At 38.5% G+C, this 20,923-nt stretch overlaps 4 protein-coding genes across 4 annotated transcripts; 3 read left to right on the forward strand and 1 right to left on the reverse strand.

The window, feature by feature from the left end:
* The first annotated feature begins 1,239 nt into the window (after positions 1–1,239).
* LOC149139023 (uncharacterized) lies at positions 1,240–6,842 on the forward strand. Its single transcript, XM_089449008.1, has 3 exons — positions 1,240–1,631; positions 1,762–3,662; positions 3,806–6,842. The coding sequence occupies exons 2-3, from the start codon at positions 3,456–3,458 to the stop codon at positions 5,474–5,476; spliced, it is 1,878 nt and encodes a 625-aa protein (XP_089305134.1). The 5' UTR covers positions 1,240–1,631; positions 1,762–3,455; the 3' UTR covers positions 5,477–6,842.
* On the forward strand, positions 1,479–2,059 carry LOC149139024 (stem-specific protein TSJT1-like). Its single transcript, XM_089450560.1, has 2 exons — positions 1,479–1,621; positions 1,762–2,059. Exons 1-2 carry the CDS (start codon positions 1,479–1,481, stop codon positions 2,057–2,059), a joined length of 441 nt encoding a protein of 146 aa, XP_089306686.1.
* A 4,647-nt stretch (positions 6,843–11,489) lies between the features above and the next one.
* LOC149139025 (alpha,alpha-trehalose-phosphate synthase [UDP-forming] 5-like) lies at positions 11,490–16,267 on the forward strand. The gene is made up of 3 exons (XM_089448243.1): positions 11,490–14,828; positions 15,047–15,320; positions 15,431–16,267. Exons 1-3 carry the CDS (start codon positions 12,841–12,843, stop codon positions 15,752–15,754), a joined length of 2,586 nt encoding a protein of 861 aa, XP_089304369.1. The 5' UTR covers positions 11,490–12,840; the 3' UTR covers positions 15,755–16,267.
* A 3,115-nt stretch (positions 16,268–19,382) lies between these two features.
* Positions 19,383–20,908, reverse strand: LOC149139026 (uncharacterized). Its single transcript, XM_089450561.1, has 2 exons — positions 20,422–20,908; positions 19,383–20,197 (listed from the first exon to the last, which is right to left on the reverse strand). The coding sequence occupies exons 1-2, from the start codon at positions 20,906–20,908 to the stop codon at positions 19,383–19,385; spliced, it is 1,302 nt and encodes a 433-aa protein (XP_089306687.1).
* Positions 20,909–20,923: the final 15 nt, after the last annotated feature.

Raw genomic sequence — 20,923 nt, forward strand, 5'->3', positions numbered from 1 at the left:
GGGTCCTTCACTGGGTTTCTATAAGCTCGAGAGCAGTCTGTTGGAACCCACTAAAACTTTCGGTGGATTCTGACCTTTCCTTCTTTATCTCATAATGTAATGTAATCCCACTGTATATATCTTGCAATTTTGTTTTTTCATCTGAGAAATTTTATTATGATTTTATTGGAACTGTACTGTGATTACCTGTGTAAAATTGAATTTCTTTTTTTTTCCCTTTTTCCCAAAAGCTTGTAATAGATTGCAATTTTGATAATCTTGTGAATGGAGAAACATGTATTGATTTCAATATTTAGAAAGTTGCAAGGGCAATTTGAAAGAAGAAATAAATATAAGGTAGATGCAAGATGCTGACTTTACAGTAGACACTATATTTCATACTGTGCATCCTGAAGAGGAGATGTTTAGGGTAATGAATAGCCACATGCTGACATTTGATGGTTCTAGTCAATATTGATAGGTGATTTTGATATCATCTCTCTTTGTATCGTTTATTTTCATTATTGTGTTTTTCTATTTTTTTGGTATATATGCTTTTTGACTGTGTTAATGGATTTTGTCGATTCTTTCACTGTGATTGTTACAGCTCCCTGTAATCAGTATTGTTATCCCAGCATAGGATTAATGGTGTGTATATTCACTACAATACAACAGCTGGGCCTGTGGAAGGCAAGCTTAATGTGTATTTGGTCCCCCATACTCACGACGGTGTGGGGTGGGTTAAGACCGTTGATCAGTACTACGTAGGCTCCAATGACAGTCTTCAGGTCTTATTAATTCCTCTATTCAAATAACCGTAAATTCGTTTATGTAGAACAAGTATGTTTTCTTACCAAATAAATCATTAACGTCCTCATGAATAATGGAGGGTATATATGTATACTGAAATGATTTATAACTGAGTTTACAGTACCCAGTCTCTTCAAGTTGATATATCTGACCTGTAGTGCTTTGAATTCAAAAGAGGGAAAATTGAACAGCTAAAACTTCTCTCAAGCTGAATGGACCAATTGTTTCTCTTGGTTTTCAGAAGAAAAATATGCCAATCAATCTTATCACGTTTCACCCACTACTATTTGTCAAATCATTCATTTGATCTCCAAAAAAAAATCCTTTTCCTATGTGAAGGAGAGAAAAAGACACCCCTGTACTGAGCGGCAATCCAGACCCAAAATGTTTTGGCAAGTTTGCAAATCCACATAACATGCCTAACGGTTATGCATCCCCCAGCAAATCCACGACCATTTCTGTTCTTCCTGTTCCGCTTTCCACTCTTCCTGTTCTCTTCCACGCTGGGTTGCAATAATGTTTTCCTGCTCTTCCATTAACTGCTGTAATGATGTGTCCCGTTTCTGCAATGTAATCAGGGCAAGTGCCATTACAGATCAAATCGAGGCCGAAAACCAGGAGGGCATGCTTCATCCTTTTTCCTTCATGGATCCTTGATACTTTGTTTCCTACTTCAGAGTTGGTTAAGAATGGGAATTTCTAGCGAATCAATGAAGACCTTAGCAGATAAGCAGGAGATGATTACTTGTTTTGTTCAAATGGTTGGAGAATCCACAGACAGGGCACAGCAGTTTCTACAGGCGAGCAACTGGCAGCTAGAGGAAGCAATCCAGTTATCCCAGGCATGCTTTCTGTTCTCAATTTGTTGTTCTTGAATATTTTTAGTTTAGATTTGTTTTTATAGTCGGTGGTTCTTGGTTCTCTTTTGTTGTAGATCTGTTTTCTATAGTTTGGGGTTCTTGAATTTTTCAGATCTTTCCGAGTTGTAGATGACTTATTCTGCATATTCGAGGGTATCTTGGATAATGTAGCGGTGTTGAGACAACGATATGGTCTCAACAAATCTGCAGATGAAGTGGCGATTATCATAGAAGCTTATCGGACTCTCAGAGATAGGGGTCCTTATCGTGCAGATGAGGTCGTTAGAGATCTATTGGGGAAGTTTTCCTTCGTTCTTTATGACTCCACTTCCGAGGCTCTCTTTACAGCAGTTGTACGCTTTCTTTCTCATCCTTTCCTTTTCTGTGCTTTATTTTCTATTTTCCATTGAAATATTTGACATAAACACTTCTATTGTTCCCATCTCAAACCTGCTTCATCGCACATTTCCTTCAATCCTTCATGCTACATACCTTGCTCAGATAATAAATGAGGGATTCCAATATTTCTCCTTTCGTAGTCGTTTCTAGGGAATCGATTTTCTTGATCCAGCAGTTGAGAGGGGATAAGGGGCGTTTTGAAAAATTATAAGACCGTCCTGCTTGTTTTATTTAGTCCATATATTTACCATATTCTAGCCTGGGCATGCTCACACTGCAGACTCTTTCCAATCTGGTCTGTGTTTTTGGAGTATCTTCACATTCGTAGATGGCATATGATGATTTCTTGATCCTGTAGTTGACAGAGGATAAGGCTCGTTTTGAAAAAATATAAGACTTTGTTTGTTTGATTTAGTCCATAGATTTACCATTTTACTATCCTGGACACGCTCACACTGCAGACTCCCTTCCATCTGCTCTATTTTCTGGAATACCTTAACATTAGTACATGGCGTGTGATGAGATGAATTTCACAGAGCACATGGGAAGCTTATGAAACCCCCCCTTTGATAAGAATCTTTTAAGAAATTCAAATTACCAACCCCAAGATAAAGTATTATGACTCTACAATTAGCTTGTGGCCTAAGGGGTAGGTGGAGAATTTACCAGGCTTCCAGTGAATTCGTGGTCTTTAGGTTCCATCCTCACTGGAAACAGTGTGGCAATCCATTAACCTGCGTATTAACCTGCATTCTAGATCTAGTGCTTTGAAAGCGTTGACTTTCACAATGTGGATATTTCTGAAATGAAGTGGCAGTTGAAGTTATGTACTCTGTTTTTTAATTAGAGAAAGTATATATATATATATATATATATATATATATATTGTAACTTGTGGACAATTTACGGGACAAATTGCCAAATTCATGACTTTCTATCTGATTCCAGAGTCCAGATGACAGAAGCTATCCATTGTAAGATCCTATGAAAAATTCTATCCATGGTAAAACATCATCTGCATTTGTCATCATAACTAAAACTATCCCTCAATGATCATTGTTGATTCATGTAGCAAAGTTGGCCTTTTCGAAAGAAATGTTGTAATCTAAAGAAATATTTACTTGGTGGTTATCGTTACAACCATTATGTTGTTGATGGAGACAGTACTGTGTGGGAAGAAGCGTTCAATGGCAGATATATGTCGCTCCTACTCGCACACTGGAGGATTTGGAACACAGTACTGCAGAACAGTTGGCCTTGGATGATGCTAATCCCTTAGAGTTGGATAGTTTTAAATGGAATGACAGTGATATAAGAAGGCAACCTCGGACATCTCTTTACCGAGCGGCCAAAAAATATATTAGCTATATAGATCCGAAGGAAAGTAACCGTGAGAATTCCCAGAACATGAAAATGGAATGCCAGCCTCTTTTGCAGAAGGAAAAGCAAAATGAATGCCCACCATTATTACAGAAGGAAAAGCAGAAGGAATGCCCACCTTTTGAGGTCAAGCTTGACCAACCACACGGCATGAGGAAAAACAAACGGTCCAGTTTGGGTGATTTCACAGGAGCAAGCCAAAGTTCGCATTCTCATACTCTCATAAAGGTTAAGGTATGCTATTTGATTTCCAGCCTTTATAATTTTATGTCGACAAATTGTAGAATTGAAATAAGGCACCAAAACATTTGTTCTGTAAATGTATATGATATGATAGTTAATTTTATTTAAAACGATGTTAGTTTTTGTCTTTTCAGGTTCCAAAAGCTTCACCAGCTAATCGCCTAAATGAATGCATACCCCAGCACAAGTCTCGAATTCAAACACATGAAACTGCAATGGAGGAGAAACTCCCAAGTTCTGTGAATGCATCTGCATGGACTTGCTTAAACAAACAGGGAAGTTTGAGAACAAAGAAATTCAAGCAGAAGCTGGTCAGATTGAATTTAGCAAGATTTGGAAAACGGCATTGCAATGAGCAACATGGTGTGCCAATGGATATGTTGGAACTCAAGGATAAGAGTCATTTAGAGGGGTTAACACTTTCTCACGGACCTGTTGTTGAATCGAAGGAGTCACCTCGAAGATCTATATCTCATTTATCTGATAAGGAACATGATTCACCTTTTATTATTCCATCAAAAAAAAATAGAGCAAAACAGACAACAAAAGTTCAGGGAATTAATTGTACTCCATCTGTGGAAGTTGAAGAGTTTTATACTTCCAAAAGGATGAAGAACTTGTCAAGCTTGAATTTCCAAAAGATGGCAGCATGCACAGATACAAGAGGCCAATCATCAGTCAGCCTGAGAAAGTCACCTACCTCAGAAAAGGGCCAAGGTGAACAAGAGGTAAGTTTTTTGTATCAGAGTTCAATTGAGAAAGTACGACAGGATCCATCTGACTCAGATCAACTGTCTGTCGATAAAACATTAATTTCTCAAAAATCTGGGAGTGTTGCAGCGTCAAAGCTTTTGGAGAATAAGGCAGGTTCATCTGTACATGTAACACAATCATCAGTGCACAGTCATGGTAGAAGGATAAAATCAAAAGAGCACTTTTCACAAGAAAGACGTTTCTCAAATCTGAAGACCTTAAAACTATCAAAATCAACACAATCAGCTGCAGGATTATCTTTGAAAAGGTCTGGCTTGAAGTTTTCCAATATGGAACTGAAACGACTGAGACATTTTAAAGGTAGCCTTAGTTCACAGAAAATGAAAAAAGTTGCACATATAATGCATGACTCAATGAACGTTGAAGATGATACTAAGGATGTTGTTTGGAAGACAGCTCATAATCCCGATTCTAGCAGGGAATCTCACGAGTTTATTTATGATGCTGGATCCACCAGCAATCGAGCTTATAGCATAAAGCTTGGGGATTGTGTGAGCTTTAAAGCTCAACAGTTTTGTGCAACAGAAATCTCTTCTCTGGATGGGGAACCAAGGGCAAGCCCTGATTTACAGTCAATAGCAATGTCAGCCAGTGAATATGTGCCAAACCGTTTAGGAACCTCTTCAAAGACTGACGGAGCTGAACTGCCAAATGAAATTCAAGCTCAGCTTGATTCCACAGTTTCCACTATTTGTGAAGCTTCACAGATGTCCTGTGCAGGTGGAGCAGTTGCCATTGATGAAAATATGCAACATTGCATGCTTAAACATACAACTGTTGATTTGATAGGTGCTGCCTCACGTTCATTAGAATCTCTGAGTAACCAACCATTAGATCAACAAGATGTTGTAATTGAAGGTATAGGCAACGAAGTTATTGTCAATCAATCACTTGGCCAAAATAAATGTTCAACTGAATTCTGTGGAGCTATTAAATATGAATTAAATCCATGTTTTTCAGGGGAACATGCAGATATATATGCAGATGATTGTCTGGGAAAAAGAACTGGAGCGACATATATCTGCCATTGAACGCTTCTTCCCACACAGTACTGTCTCCATCAACATAATAATGGCTGTAACGATAACCACCAAGTAAATATTTCTTTAGATTACAACATATATCTGCCATTGAACTTTTGTACCCACACAGTACTGTCTCCATCAACAACATACTTGCTTTTGGTTTTTGCTCTACCATGTTTACTTTTCTCAGACTTATGATACAGCCTTTATGGTTATTATTTTTGGCTTTCATATACAGGCAGATGGTAATTGGGTACTTGTTTTGGCTGCGGACTTGGAGGATAATCTCCACCCTTGCATGTTTTGGTTTACTGTTTGCGCATTGTATCTCTTATGACACTCATGCCCTTATGGTGGATTTTTTTTATAATATTTGCAACATGATATGATGCACTGGTTTTTATACTTTCTAATAATAACCAGCTTTTTTTTTCTTACTGGAGACAAAATGCAACACCAAATTGAATTTCAATTTATTGGAGACTTCAGAACACAAAGCAATTCAAACTGCCTTCTCATTGAAGAACGATGCAATGTATGCAAATTGGATAAACACATGAAGAATCAATGTTTGCAAAATGATAAACAAATAAAGTATCAGAGGATTCCCTTATTGGAATATTTACTCATTATGGCTTTTACAACATGTGGCTTCTGCTGTCCGTAAACGCAGATGCAAGCCTTCTTCGACTGCTCCTCAGCCCTCTCTCTGACATAGCTAGACATCATATAAATTTCAGTATTTCCTGTATTCTTGGCTGCTACTGCAAGATTTCTCCAAGCCTGGGCCATCTTTTGACATAGCAGTAAATAACGAGGATCCCCAGGACATGTTCCACCTATTGCTTCTCTCAAATCCATTAAAATTTTTCTGCAAGCTTTACCCGTGTCATCCTCATGTTCTGCAGGATTCCCTCTCCCCGATTCCAGCGTCGTCTCCACCAGAAACGCGAAGTAACAGAACGTGAACGCATATCTTAGCCACAATCGACCTTCTTGATCATCGACATTAATGTCCTCACAAAATAATTCGACGTCGGCATTAACGTCCTCACAAAACAATTCGACGTCGGTAGCGAGGACACTCATGGGTTCTAAATCGATGGGCTTGCAGCCAGACCATAACTCAAAGTTGGGATCACATAGCAGAAGAGGAGCGACATATATCTGCCATTACCCCATTTCATTCTAATGGTCAATGAACTGTTCATTGGTATTTAAAATTAAATTGTGGTGTTTGGTTATTTCCTCTGGCATTTCTGATGTAAAAGTGTAGAACAAGGTCTGTAAAAGTGAATTGAATTTGTTAAATATACCATAAATGTGTAATTTTTTCGTTTTCACAGATCAATAAACTCTATTTTAAAATCAAGTTTACATATTGGAGAGATGGGTTTAACCATATCTCCTTGCGGAATGTTGTTCTTTTAGTTAATGATATAATTTTTTTAGCTTAATATTGTATTCAGCTTTACTCTAAAGTATTTTATTTCCTCTGGCATTTCTGATGTAAAAGTGTAGAACAAGGTCTGTAAAAGTGAATTGAATTTGTTAAATATACCATAAATGTGTAATTTTTCGTTTTCACGGACCAATAAACTCTATTTTAAAATCAAGTTTACATATTGGAGAGATGGGTTTAACCATATCTCCTTGCGGAATGCTGTTCTTTTAGTTAATGATATAATTTTTTTAGCTTAATATTGTATTCAGCTTTACTCTAAAGTATTTTATTTATTTATTTTTTTTTATTTTTTTTTTCAGTTAGATGAATAACTGGAACTTTTCAGTTTAATTAGATAAAGGACTTGCATTGTGGGGTTCTTAGTTTAAAAGCCTAATTATTTAATAGTTAAGATTTTAGAGAACTATAATTTCTGTACTTCGTCTTTTCAATCTTTGGCATCCATATTCGATGTATCTTTGAGAACCGTGTATATATGCTTTCATTCTTGTACTTTGAAAAGGTTTTTATTCTTCTGTCTCAGAACAGTCTGTGTCATTCTTATGTACATGTGAGTTTCTGAGAGCCCTGTATATATGCTTTCATTCTTTTACTTTGAAAAGGTTTTTATTCTTCTGTCTCAGAACAGCCTGTGTCATTCTTATGTACATGTGAGTTTCATTTGAGGATCTACAAAAATTATAGGTCTCGGAACAGTCTCTGTCATTCTTATGTACATGTGAGTTTCATTTGGATGCTGCCCTTGTATTGGAACTCATTTAATAGATGGCCAATAATTGCAATAAATTTTCACATTCGTGAAAAGGAAAGCGAATTGCCAAATAAAATTTCACATTCGTGAAAAGGAAAGTGAATTCCCAATTATGGGAGGCTACAAGTTGCAGGTGACTTGAGGTGTTCATTAACGTACTTTGAAATGAATAGAATGAAGAGTCTTTGATAGTAAAGTCATTTATTTATATTTACATATATATATGAAAGATAGAAATTACAAACTATAGTTGAATGTACGAAATGTCGGGTTATATATGATCAAACAAATTGCAAAAGAAGTTGCAGGTGACTTGAGGTGTTCATATATGTACTTTGAAATGATGAATAGAATGAGGAGTCTTTGATAGTAAAGTCATTTATATATATATATATATTATATAAACTATAGTTGAATGTACGAAATGTAGGGTTATATATGATCAAACAAATTGCAAAAGAAGTTATAGCAATGTTGATCGTTGTATAGGTAAAGGTTATATGTTTTTATTGTCAGTTTTTGGCCACAATTTCTTGGACTTGTTATATGTTTTTATTGTTATAAATTTTTTATGCAATTGAATTCAACAAAAAAAGAAAAGAGGCTACTTGAAATGAGATGTTGGAATGAGATTTTTACATGCAGTGACATCATATGTAAACAAAATCCAACCACATGAAATATTTCATTGGTGCTTGGTAAGGAAGAAGAGATGTATTCTTGATATCTTTGTCTTTGATTGTTATTGTTTCTTTACATCCAATGACTATGAGCTCTTAACCAATTAGATATATAATCTTAGGTCATACCCCAGGGATTGCAGGGTAGTTTTAGTGTAATCTCCCTCTTGGAACCCTTCATTCTTCCCTAATATAGTGCCCCTCTGTGTCTCACCATTTTTAGATTTTAGGTATGTTTTCCAATGGCTCTGTTTGGCTGTTCCTTCGTGCCTCCTTTCAATGAAGACCTCAGTGGATAAGCGGGAGATGATTACTTGTTTTGTTCAAATGGTTGGAGAATCCACAGACAGGGCACAATAGTTTCTGCAGGCGAGCAACTGGCAGCTAGAGGAAGCAATCGAGTTATTCAATGCCCATAACCATGGTCAGGGCCGAGCTCGTGGGACAATGTTTTCTTCGTTTGCTTGTTCTCTAGATAGAAGATCCCTCCCCTCGTCTTCAACGACTCAGAACATTCAAAATGACACATCCTGTGACTATGCGCGCCCGCCATTATCTGGGAAGAGGAACAGCATGTGTGATGCAGATCCCTTGATACCTAATATGGACAACGGCTCCATGGGTCGCTCCTACAAATGGCAAAGATATGCCTCTGAGGTACCAGCTGTTGAATCTTCAAGAGAAGCCAAACTTCATTTACTGTCATTTCTGCCAGAGGAGCCACAAGAAGATAAAGGGCTCAATATTTGTAGGGTATGTGTCCATTTCCCTGATGGCTAGAGAGTGCAGAGGAGGTTTCTGCGCACCTATCCAATGCAATTACTTTGGTCTTTCAGTTGCTCTCAAGTTCAAGAAGTTGCAGAGGGCCGGCTTTTTAGATTGGCATATATAGTTCTTGGTTCATCTCAGACATTAAATTATTATCATAAGAGCCTAAGCTTCGGAGATGCTGGATTTTCCAATTCGCTCATATCCATGATCTGGGAATGAGATGTGATTAATGCATCTATAAGTAAATTGGGAAGATATCAGCTTTCAATCAATAAGCATTTATCAAGGTTAATTGCTTTGTTCAGATAATAAGTATTTAGCAAGGTTGATTGCTTTCTTAAGTTTTGTTATAAGCTCTGATTCCTCATGTTTATTGAGAAAGAGAAAATTGAAGTGTAAATTTCTGGATAAGTTTTGATTCCTCATGTTTATTGAGAAAAAGAAAATTGAAGTGTAAGTTGAGTATAACCCCCTTTATAGAAATAGTTATAGTTATTGAATTAGTTAAATATCTTGAACACAATAGATTGAGGTAATCTTTTACCTATGTGAACTGATTTGTATTCCTCAAATGTATTTATGTTTATTGAGATGTTATTTCTAGCGGCAAAGTGGACTGGCCCACCTTGATGTGCTCAATTCTGAATGATTGATTGGATTTTATTATATAAATAATTGAGAGAAACGAAGAATAATAATTTATATAATTTTGATTGAGGATTTATTTTATTTTGGGCAATTTATTGACTAAGTTTAGTTTGAATGATTTGGTTATTATAATATTTATTTTTTGAACCAAAATACAATTCTTTCAATTTAAAATTTCTATCGGCCTCTCTTTGCACCTTTTGGGGCAATTGCTAGTTATCTTTATATGGGACATAGAGAGAGGACACATATAAGAAGGGGATAAACAGGTATAATCACCTTATAATAATTCAAATTATGTACCAACAATAACATTGGCATAAGGATCATAGTGTAATGAGCCTTATATGCTACTTCTCACAACCAACCAAAGTGGGCTAAGACGAAATAAGATTTTATAATTAGAGAGCCTGGTCCAAAACACATTATTATGTAAGGGTGTCTTATTGTTATTATTTATATTATTATTGATTATGTAAGGGTGTCTTATTGTTATTATTTATATTATTATTGTCATTATTCATTATGTACATGTATATAGGTAGAATATGATATATTATTATTGTCATTATTCATTATGTACATGTATATAGGTAGAATATGTAAAGGAGAAGAAGATGAAGTAATCATCAGTGATGGAGAAGAAGATGGAGTAATCAAGCATGATAATTTCATAATTAATCAATTTTTATATAGATAATGAGTTATTATTTAGGTAAATTTGTAACTAAATTATCATTAAGGAATATAAAATAATATTGTTTAAATATGGTACGTTTTGAAGTTTTTGATTAGAATTGAATGAGTTTTTTTGGTCAAATCTTAATTTTTGTTGTTTAAAATGAATTTTTGACATATATTCAATATCTCTAAAACAATCAAAATATAAAAAATTTACAACTCAAATTCATAATTCCAAAAAACCCTATTAAATTTTAAACCAATTAAATATAAAAAATCTTCCAAACCATAAAATATATAAACTACCACACTAATAAACACTTAATTAATCATAAAACATAATTATGATGATATAATAAGATTTACAAATTACCCCAATATCATAATATAATAGGATTTACAAATTACCCCCTCACACTTCGAAGAGAATTTTTTTTAATCTTAAAAGCTAATCCAAAACACCATGAAATAAGCTTCTCCCAATACTATTATCCTTATTATTATTCACCTGTATTATTTTTAAAAATAAATAAATTATATCTATTCAACTAATAAATAATATATTTTAATAATATTTTTAATATTACTTTAATGAAAAATTTCGTTTTATCATTTCAATAAACTAATCAACCATATCAATATATATATATATTTTTTTCATCATTTAAAGAATATTTACTTAATTTTTTTTTCATTTTATCATTTCAGAAACAAAATTAGTGCCGCCAAAGTAAACTCAAGTAAATTAAAGTAAATTTACTGTTAAACAGTAACCCAAAGCCCACGTTCTTCGAGCTTAGCGACGAATGGGAAAGCTCACGTTACTCAACGTGTTTAACGCCAAAAGAGGCGCGGACTCCGAGCGTTCCATGAGAAAAGGAAATCCACGTGTCGCAATACCCAAATGCCAGAACGGCGTGCCGGTGGGACAGCCGGTGGCCGGTTGCCGGCCTGCCTTATCCACTTAGGTTCCTGCCTTCCTACCACCACCATCTTTCGCTTTCTGACATTTATTTAATTGCGGACCTTAAACACCGCTTCAACGGTATTTCATAAAGATTAAACGCGCATCCTTAGGGTTTGCAGGGACGAATTTAGAAGACAATTTCTTCTGAAATCGGACGCAGCATTGGATTTATCTCCATGGAATGAATTCGTTCGCCCGAGGATATCAAATCTGCGGCGGGCGGGTTTTCATTTGAATGGTTTTGGGTCTTTAATCGGATCGGTAAATTACAGCATGCCGGTGGATGTGAATGGAGGCTGCGAGTTCGAACAGCACCACCCAAGGGTTTGTCGTTGCAGGCTTTATCGTGCCGGTAAGCTTCGAATCTTAAAAATTTCAATCTTTGAATGCAGATCATTGCTTCTTGGAAGCTACAGACATCGGGGTTTTGAGATTTTACGGCTTTAAAACCTGAAAGTATAGATCTTTTGTGTTGACATTCGAGGTTTTACACAAGGCATATATACACAGGTTGGGTTGCTTGCTTGAAAAGCCGAAAAGCAAGAGTTTGAATCGAGATAGCAGTGCCTATTGCGGCCTAGATTTTGAGGGACTGTGTATTGCATTGCTTTGCTTGTGGAAGCTTTTGTTTTCAGAGCTTTATACCCCAGAGAATTCGCTAGGGTTTTAGTGGATTCTTTAAATCTGGTGTTTTGCGTTAAATTGAGTCTAAGTTGCAAGGGATCCCCAGAAATTGTTCAATTCGAAGTGCAAATAAGGCAGAATCCGCTAGGCTGTCCGTGGATTTGTCAAATCTGGTGTTTTGTGCAAAGCAGAGAATTTATAGGACTTAAATCTGAGTTTAACCGGCGGAGAAATCCTCGAAAGTTGTTTCGAAGAACTCGCTCAGCTTTCAGTGGGTTCTTTGAAGATCGCGCTTTGTGTAGAGTAAGGGTTTTCTAGAGCTTGAATTGGCTCTATGTTGCGGAGTTTCCTCAGCAATTGTCTTATTTAAAGTGCACGAGAACATGTGATGCAAAGTTACGTCTTTTTTGAATTCGTAGTACGATTGAGCTGCTTGGATTTGCCTGGTTTCGTGGACTTAAGGGTAATCAAGAAGGAAGAAAGTACTGGCTTTCCAAAATCATCATTTGCTAGCCAACACTTGCCAGGAATTCTTTGGCATAGTAAGTTCTAAAGAAGGAACGGGTCGTAAAGAAGAAGAAACGAACAAAAGAAAGAAATTATATTAGGAAAGGTGCAGAGTTCCGTAAAATTGACCTAGATATTAAATCGCTACTTTGAGCTGGTTTTTTCATTAGCCTAAGGCCTCTAGAAAGGCCATCAGAATTTCGACTGCAGAGAGAAACATTGCATATATCTTGATTTGAAAGGATTTTTTTAGCTTTTTCATAATTTGTAGCAAAAATGATTTCAAGGTCTTATACCAACCTAATGGATCTGGCCACCGGGAATTTCCCGACGCTCGGAAAGGTTGGGAAACGGCTTCCTCGAATCATGACTGTCCCTGGGATCATCTCAGAGTTTGATGATGATAATTCAAACAGTGTCACATCGGATGTGCCGTCGTCCATCTGCCAGGATCGCATGATCATTGTGGCTAATCAGCTTCCTTTGCAAGCTCACAGGAGGCCAGATAACAGAGGCTGGGCATTCAGCTGGGATGAGGATTCTTTGCTTTTGCAGATGAAGGATGGTTTACCAGAGGATATGGAGCTCATTTATGTTGGTATTCTGAGGGTGGAAGTCGACCCGAGTGAACAAGATGATGTTGCGCAAGTTCTCCTGGAAAATTTTAAGTGCGTGCCAGCTTTTCTCCCGCCTGAAGTTTTCAGCAAATATTATCATGGGTTTTGCAAGCAGCAACTCTGGCCATTATTCCATTACATGTTGCCTCTTTCCCCAGAGCATGGGGTTCGCTTTGATCGATCACTGTGGCAGGCTTATGTATCTGCAAACAAAATTTTTGCAGACAAGGTCATGGAGGTGATCAGCCCAGAAGATGACTATATCTGGGTTCATGATTACCATCTCATGGTGCTGCCCACGTTTCTCAGGAAGCGATTTCCCAAGGTCAAGCTTGGTTTCTTTCTACACAGTCCGTTTCCTTCATCTGAAATTTACCGAACGCTGCCAGTCAGAGATGAGATTCTCAGAGCTCTTCTTAACTCAGATTTGATAGGTTTCCATACTTTTGATTATGCAAGGCATTTCCTCTCCTGCTGCAGCAGGATGTTGGGTCTCGAATATGAGTCTAAGAGAGGAAATATTGGGTTGGATTACTACGGCCGTACTGTGGGTATCAAGATTCTGCCTGTGGGAATACACATGGGTCAATTAGAATCTGTGTTGAATCTTGCTGATACAGAGTGGAGGGTTAGGGAGCTGAGGGACCAGTTCAAGGGAAAGAAGCTACTGTTGGGCGTGGATGACATGGATATTTTTAAAGGTATCAGCTTGAAGATTTTAGCCATGGAGCAGCTACTTAATATCCATCCTGAGTGGAGAGGAAAGGTAGTTTTGGTGCAGATTGCTAATCCTGCAAGGAGTAGGGGTAAAGATGTGGAGGATGTACAAGCTGAGACACATTCCGCGGCCAAAAGAGTCAACGCAACCTTTGGGTCCCCGGGCTATGAGCCTGTTGTATTGATAAACGGGTCTGTTCCATTCTATGAAAGAATTGCATTCTACACCATTGCAGAATGTGTTGTGGTCACTGCAGTTAGGGACGGAATGAATCTCACCCCCTATGAATACATTGTTTCTAGGCAGGGGAGCGCAAAACTAGATGAAACATTAGGATTGCGTCCTAATACTCCGAAAAAGAGTATGCTGGTGGTGTCTGAGTTTATTGGGTGCTCCCCATCTCTAAGTGGTGCTATCAGGGTAAATCCTTGGAATATTGATGCTGTAGCTGAGGCTATGAACACAGCCATTTCCATGCCCGAGGCTGAAGCTCAACTGAGACATGAAAAACACTATAGGTATGTTAGTACACATGATGTGGGATACTGGGCACAGAGTTTTATACATGATCTGGAGAGATCGTGTAGGGATCACATTCGTAGGAGGTGCTATAGTATTGGCTTTGGGTTTGGATTCAGGGTAGTAGCACTTGATCCAAGCTTTAGAAAACTTACAATTGATCACATTGTTTCTGCATATAAGAGGACCAAGTGTAGGGCAATATTATTGGACTATGATGGTACAGTGATGCCCCAGACTTCTATTAACAAAACACCTGGGCCTGAGGTTATTTCTATTTTGAATAGCTTGTGCGCTGATCCCAGAAACATTGTTTTTATCGTTAGTGGGAGGGGGAGGCAGACTCTCAGCCATTGGTTCTCTTCATGCGAAACATTGGGGATTGCAGCAGAGCATGGCTATTTCATAAGGTGAAGCCCTTAATACTACAAATAATTTTCGTGTGTTATGAATGCTTTTAGAGAGTGCAGATTTGAGGTGTGCTGTTTGTGTTTGCTAATCTTAATTGTTTTTTGTAATTTCATGATATTTTAGTGTATTACTCTGGTTTTGATTGTGTATATAGCTCTCAGTTTTTAAGTGGAGGCAGATGGTTTGAAATATTGTTTTATATTCACCTGTGCCTCAGGTGGACTCGAGATGCAGAATGGGAAACTTGTTTGCAGGGTGCAGACTTTGGCTGGCAACAAATTGCGGAGCCTGTAATGAAATTGTATACAGAGACTACTGATGGCTCTACGATAGAAACGAAAGAGAGCGCTTTGGTTTGGCATCATCAAGATGCAGACCCAGATTTTGGTTCTTGTCAGGCAAAGGAACTTTTAGATCACCTTGAGAGCGTGCTTGCAAATGAGCCTGTGGTTGTTAAAAGTGGTCATCATATTGTAGAAGTCAAGCCTCAGGTAGAGTTCAGGAACATGGCTTATATTTTTCAATATTTTGTTCTGGAGCAAGGGTCATTTAGTAGCTCATAATCTGATTGCATTATCTATCTATTTTGATGGATCTGCAGGGCATAAGCAAAGGTTTAGTAGCAGAGCGCCTTCTGTCAACAATGGTGCAGAGAGGGAAACGACCAGACTTTGTCCTGTGCATTGGAGATGACAGGTCAGATGAGGACATGTTTGAGGGTATCACAAATGCTATGTCAGGACCTACACTTTCTCCGATAGCAGAAGTATTTGCATGCACAGTTGGTCAGAAACCCAGTAAAGCAAAATACTATCTTGATGATACTGTGGATGTCGTAAGAATGCTTCAGGGTCTGGCCACAGCTTCTGATCAGGCAACATGGAATTTATCTGCTCAAGTTGCAGAGCTCACTTTGAGTACATAATTTGAAGACGTGTTTTCTATTTGCTGTTGTTGCAGCTACAAATAAATGGACACATTTGGTAAGAAAGATGTTCAAATGCAACAACATGCAAACAAGAAACTGCAGAGAGGACAAAACTAACCATGGGTTACTGCTGCCCCTTTGGAGAAAGAGTTTCCGATACATGGCTGAAGGGATGATGTTGTGAATGCAATTTACTAATTTAGGAGTTGTAGGAATCTCTCAAGTAGGTTGATTCAACTGTTGGATGCAGTAGTGTGGGTGCTCTTGCACATGGTTCATGGATCATTCAATTTTTCATGTAAGTAAATACATTGCAACCGTGTAGAGTTATTTCATAATATTCTTTTGAAGCCATTGCAGAACAATCACTGAATTCCACTATGACACTGCTTGGTTCAAAAACATATCTACATTGCTGCCACTAGAGCTTTTGGTTCAGAGGGCCAGAATCTAAGGTGTAATATTTGGTTTTAAATCAACCTAAGACCAGAGAGCTAAGCCTTGAACTTAGGGTTGTCTCTTCTGCATTTATGCGCAGGCTGTTAGAAGAATTTTCTTCTGAGTTGTTCTCTTTCAATGTTCAACTAAATTTATCTTAAAATGTGCTTCATCTCTCCAAAGTCATCTCTCTCTGCGAACAGAACATTCTTCAACATTGTGGCTTAGGCATCTCATAAACCAAGTAGATCACTTTCTCGAGGCAAGTAATAAATTGCATTTATGTGTGGACCTATTATTGATATGAATTTGGAACTTGAGTGTGTTCTCGTCGAGTGCTTATAAACAACTAAGTTAGGTTCTTTTCGTCGGCTTGATCTACTATCATGTAGATCCGCTGTAATTAGAGAATTGAAATTGTTACTGACAATATGAAATGGGATGACGATTTTACAATTGTTACCGAGAATATGAAATGGGATGACGATTTTAATATCCGGAGACTGATTCTTAAAATCCGTTACAAGTTCAAACCCATTTTTTCATTAATTGTATTTTCTGTTGAGTTTATTTTTGAATTCAAGATAGTGCAAGGCAGTCAACCATTTGATGGTGTTTTTCATGCAAGGCAGGAAGGAAGTCAGGAATGGTAGTTTATTATTTGGTAAAGAATGTTTTGCAAGTCAATTACTTATTAGATAGCTATTGATTAAAGTTGGTCAGGTATAGAGGTTAGTTACCTGTTTTGTGGACTGTTATGGTGAAATTTTCCATGGAGGGTGGTTACGCATTCTTAAAGTGAGAGTATCTTTAAGATATTAAATAAGATAGGTGTAATTAGGTTGAGAGTTATATAAAGTATTCATTAAGAGAAGTGTACTTAGATCAGGATGGTTTCGTTTTAACACTGGATTTGTTAAGCATTCATGTATGAAAAAATAACTAAGATACATTGTTCAATATGGGAGAGCTTAAAAATCTGGGTTAAGAATCAAGATGTATCTATGTTGGTTTATTTATTATTATTATTTTTAACAAAAACGAATATAGTTTGTATTAAAAGAAATCCAAAGCCTGCTGGCCGGTTACATTTAGGAAGCCCATGAACCGGCTATCCTCAACATATAGAAAAACTGCCTTCCTAATCTTAATATTCTGAATCTTCTTAGCTCCGTTAGTCAAGTCTATTTCCCTAATTTCCCCATGCTTGTGAATACAAACAAACTTCTGAAGTAAAAGATAGTAATACATGAGAAACAAAATTAAGGGATTGGATCCCAATCTTAAACCTCGTCTCTTATTCGGGTGCCTCCATGAAGGAGGACGGCAATTCCTATTTCCAACCCCATTGAAACATAAATGCAGCCTGACATGCAAGGGATATAGCAGTTGCTTTGTTGCTAACATGCCAAAGTCAACCCCATTGAAACATAAATACAAGAGAACTGCTATATCCCTTGCATGTCAGGCTGCATTTATGTTTCAATGGGGTTGGAAATAGGAATTGCCGAAGGAGGACTGCTTTGTTGGCTTCCGCATCCGCTTCTTTATTATTCTGTCGAAGAATGTGGAAAAAATTCGAAGAAAGGAACCAACTAGCTTCCTTATTCTGGCAGCCACTCTTGCTACCCAAAAGTCCCTCGGGGACGTGTTATCCACAAGAATTCGAATCAAGGATTGGGAGTCACCAAGAATATTGGCTTTTTCAATACCAAGAACCTGCAAATGCCTAAGACCCTGCAATAAAGCCACGACCTCAGCGTGCATGTTTGTACTGTGGCCCAGGCACTAGGCATACCTGTTCTCTATGCAGTCATTCGCATTCTTGATGACACCCCGGCAATTCCCGGATTGCCTTTGGCGGCCCCATCAAAAAAAAAGGAAGAACTGTCACAATTATGGAGCCAAATGCGGAAATTGCCCTCAGCAAGCTTGATCTGCCAGTTTTTCTAGATTGGCACTATTTCTCCTCCTCAGGAAACTGAAGGCCGAGCTTGCTTCCCCACGCCAGTTCTTGAGGATTTAAGTTAATTTTTACCAGCTTCTCAAATTTCTCACCGAGAAATTCCTTGAGCATGCCGTTGGCTTTCGACAAAACAAGGTTACCTTTTTGTGCTTTTTCTTGAAAAATTTTGTGCTTGCGCTCAATCCATATTTGCCAGAAAATGAATTTTGGATAAACCATCCAAGCTGCCTTGAAACAGTTGTTATTGGGGAGTTTTCCGGGATAGAGATGAGCCCAATCAGCAAAGTATCCAGCAATTGAGTTTGGCAGACGAACAGAGGATCCCCATGAGGAAAACGCATTAGCCCAAGTGCTCTTGGCAAACTTGCATTCAATCAATAAATGAGTGGCATTTTCCTCATTTTCCAGACAAAGATTACATCTGGAAGGTCCCAGGAAGCCTTTTTTTTTCAGTTTATCCTCAGTAAAGATGCTGTTGTGACACAACAGCCTGTTGGAAAAATCGATTTTTGGCACACATTTTTGCCTCCAGAGTCCTCGCAAGTTGCTGGGCAGCAAGGGATGTGGGGAATTTTCCTACGCTGTGCATAGCCTTGTGCAACAATATAAGAACCAGTTAGAGAGCCCCGGCCTCTCTTGTCTTGTTTCCTGATGCTCATCGGGCTCATTCCCTTCAGCGTAGTTAGCAGGAATGACCACGCTTGATCTAGAGCATCCGACGTTTGAGGTTTCTTCCAGCCTACCCACGATGGTTGATATCCTTGACACCTCGAGCGATCCTAAGACCCATAATTTCTTGGTCTATTTGGCACTTTTCTAAATAAAAACTCAGAATTGAAGCTTGCAAAACAAAAAGAAGAGGTGAAAGAGGACAGCCCTGGTGCAGCCTTCTAGAGGCTTTAAAGAACTCCGTTGCTTTTCCATTCACCAGAGGGGCAATCTAGGGCTCATAGATGCAAGCCCTGACCCATCTGGTAAACTCCTGACCAAACCCAAACTTGTGCATCACGCCAAAGAGAAACTTGTGACGAACTCGGTCAAACGCATTAGCAAGGTCCAACTTGATCACCATACCTTTTTCTTTCCGATGCAGGCTAGAATGAATCGCCTCTTGCACAAGGATTATGTTGTCCACGATTTGTCGGCCCTGAACGAACCCCCCTTGGTTTTCAGGAATGATGGAGGGCAAGAGGACCTTCAATCTGTTGGCAATCACTTTTGTTATGAGCTTGTAGCCAATATTGCATAACGAAATCGGACGAAACCTGTTAAAGGTGCTGGCTCCCTTCTCCTTTGGAATGAGGGCAAAAAGGCAGAATTCGTGCTTCCTCCAATTTTCTGGCAGCACTGAGATTTGGATACCATTTTGTGCAGATCCTTCTTCACTATTTGCCAACAGACTTGAATGAATCTGGCAGTGAAGCCATCTGGACCCGGGGCTTTGTCCGGCTCCATTTCATAGAGCGCAACCTTTATCTCTTTTCTGGTGACTTTAGCTTCCAGTTGTTGATTCATATTTGAAGAGATCTTGGAGGGGACAACATCCAAGAACATAGTGTCTTGGCTCATTCCCTCGACTTCACTATATAGGTTCTCAAAGTGGGAGAAGGCAACCCCTTTGATGCTTGTAAAGTACTTATGGGTAACTTGATCTTCTTTTATTTTAGAAATTGTGTTGAAGGGCCTTCTAGCTTGGCCCTGTCTATGGAAGGAGGTATTCCTATCTCCCGCTTTCAACCACAGGCTACGGGATTTCTGCCTCCAATATTCTTCCTCTTGCAGACAAGCTTTGTGGAATTTTTGCTGCAGATTTCCTTCTATGACTGTCGATTCCTCTGTGGGTTCCTCCTCTTCCATCTGCAATTGGTGCTTCTGGAGGGAGGCATGGGCCATCCTCCTTTCATCAGCCGGATTTGGAAGAGTTTTGGCCTTGCTTTTCAAAGCAGCCTTTACTCGTCTTAATTTTTCTTCCCAAACAACGAAAGGGGACCCTGTGACAAGCCGATTCCAACTCTTTTTAAACTTATCCATAAAGTCTGGATACCTTATCCATAGAGCATTAAATCAGAAAGGAATGGGCCCAAAATTTCTATGTGTTGAGAGTTTCGGCTTTATGGGTTTATGATCCGAAACATTGCATGCAGGATGAGCATCCTAGCTTCGTAACCAAGGAGTAGATAGGAACTTTGAATAAGAAATCTATCTAATCTCGCAGCAATATGGCTAGGGCCAATTCTTTTATTTGACCAAGTATACTTACCTTTCAGAGGTTTGATGTCGAGCAGATCCCAATCTTGCATGATATCCTCCACCCATTCCCTCGCTGGGTCTCTTACTATGCTGCCACCTCTCTTCTCGGAGGAGCTTAGGGTTATATTCAGATCCCCTGCGATAATAATATTTCTCAACATTTCTTCCTCAGCCATGAGTTTGATTGAGTCCCAACACTGCTTCTTTTCCCCTGCGTTTACCGGCACATACACATTAAAGAGGCTAAAGGCCTCCCTTGTTTCTCGGCTTATGAGTTGCATAAGCTGCCAGTGTGTATTCTGCTTTCCATTGACCAATTCCAACTTGTCTTCATTCCAGAGAGCTCCCAGCCCTCCCGATGCACCTCGGGCTGAGACAGCCTGCCCTCCACTTTTTCTCCATAGGTTCCTGCTTACTTGGAGGAAGCTCTTCTCCTCCAACTTAGTCTCCTGGATCAGAAGGATATCTGGGGTTTCTATTCTAATCAAACTTCTCATTGCTTCTTTTTGCTT

This window comes from Pinus tabuliformis, chromosome X (assembly GCF_031772625.1).
Source record: "Pinus tabuliformis cultivar Carrire ecotype Pingquan chromosome X, CPIR1, whole genome shotgun sequence".
NCBI lineage: Eukaryota > Viridiplantae > Streptophyta > Pinopsida > Pinales > Pinaceae > Pinus > Pinus tabuliformis.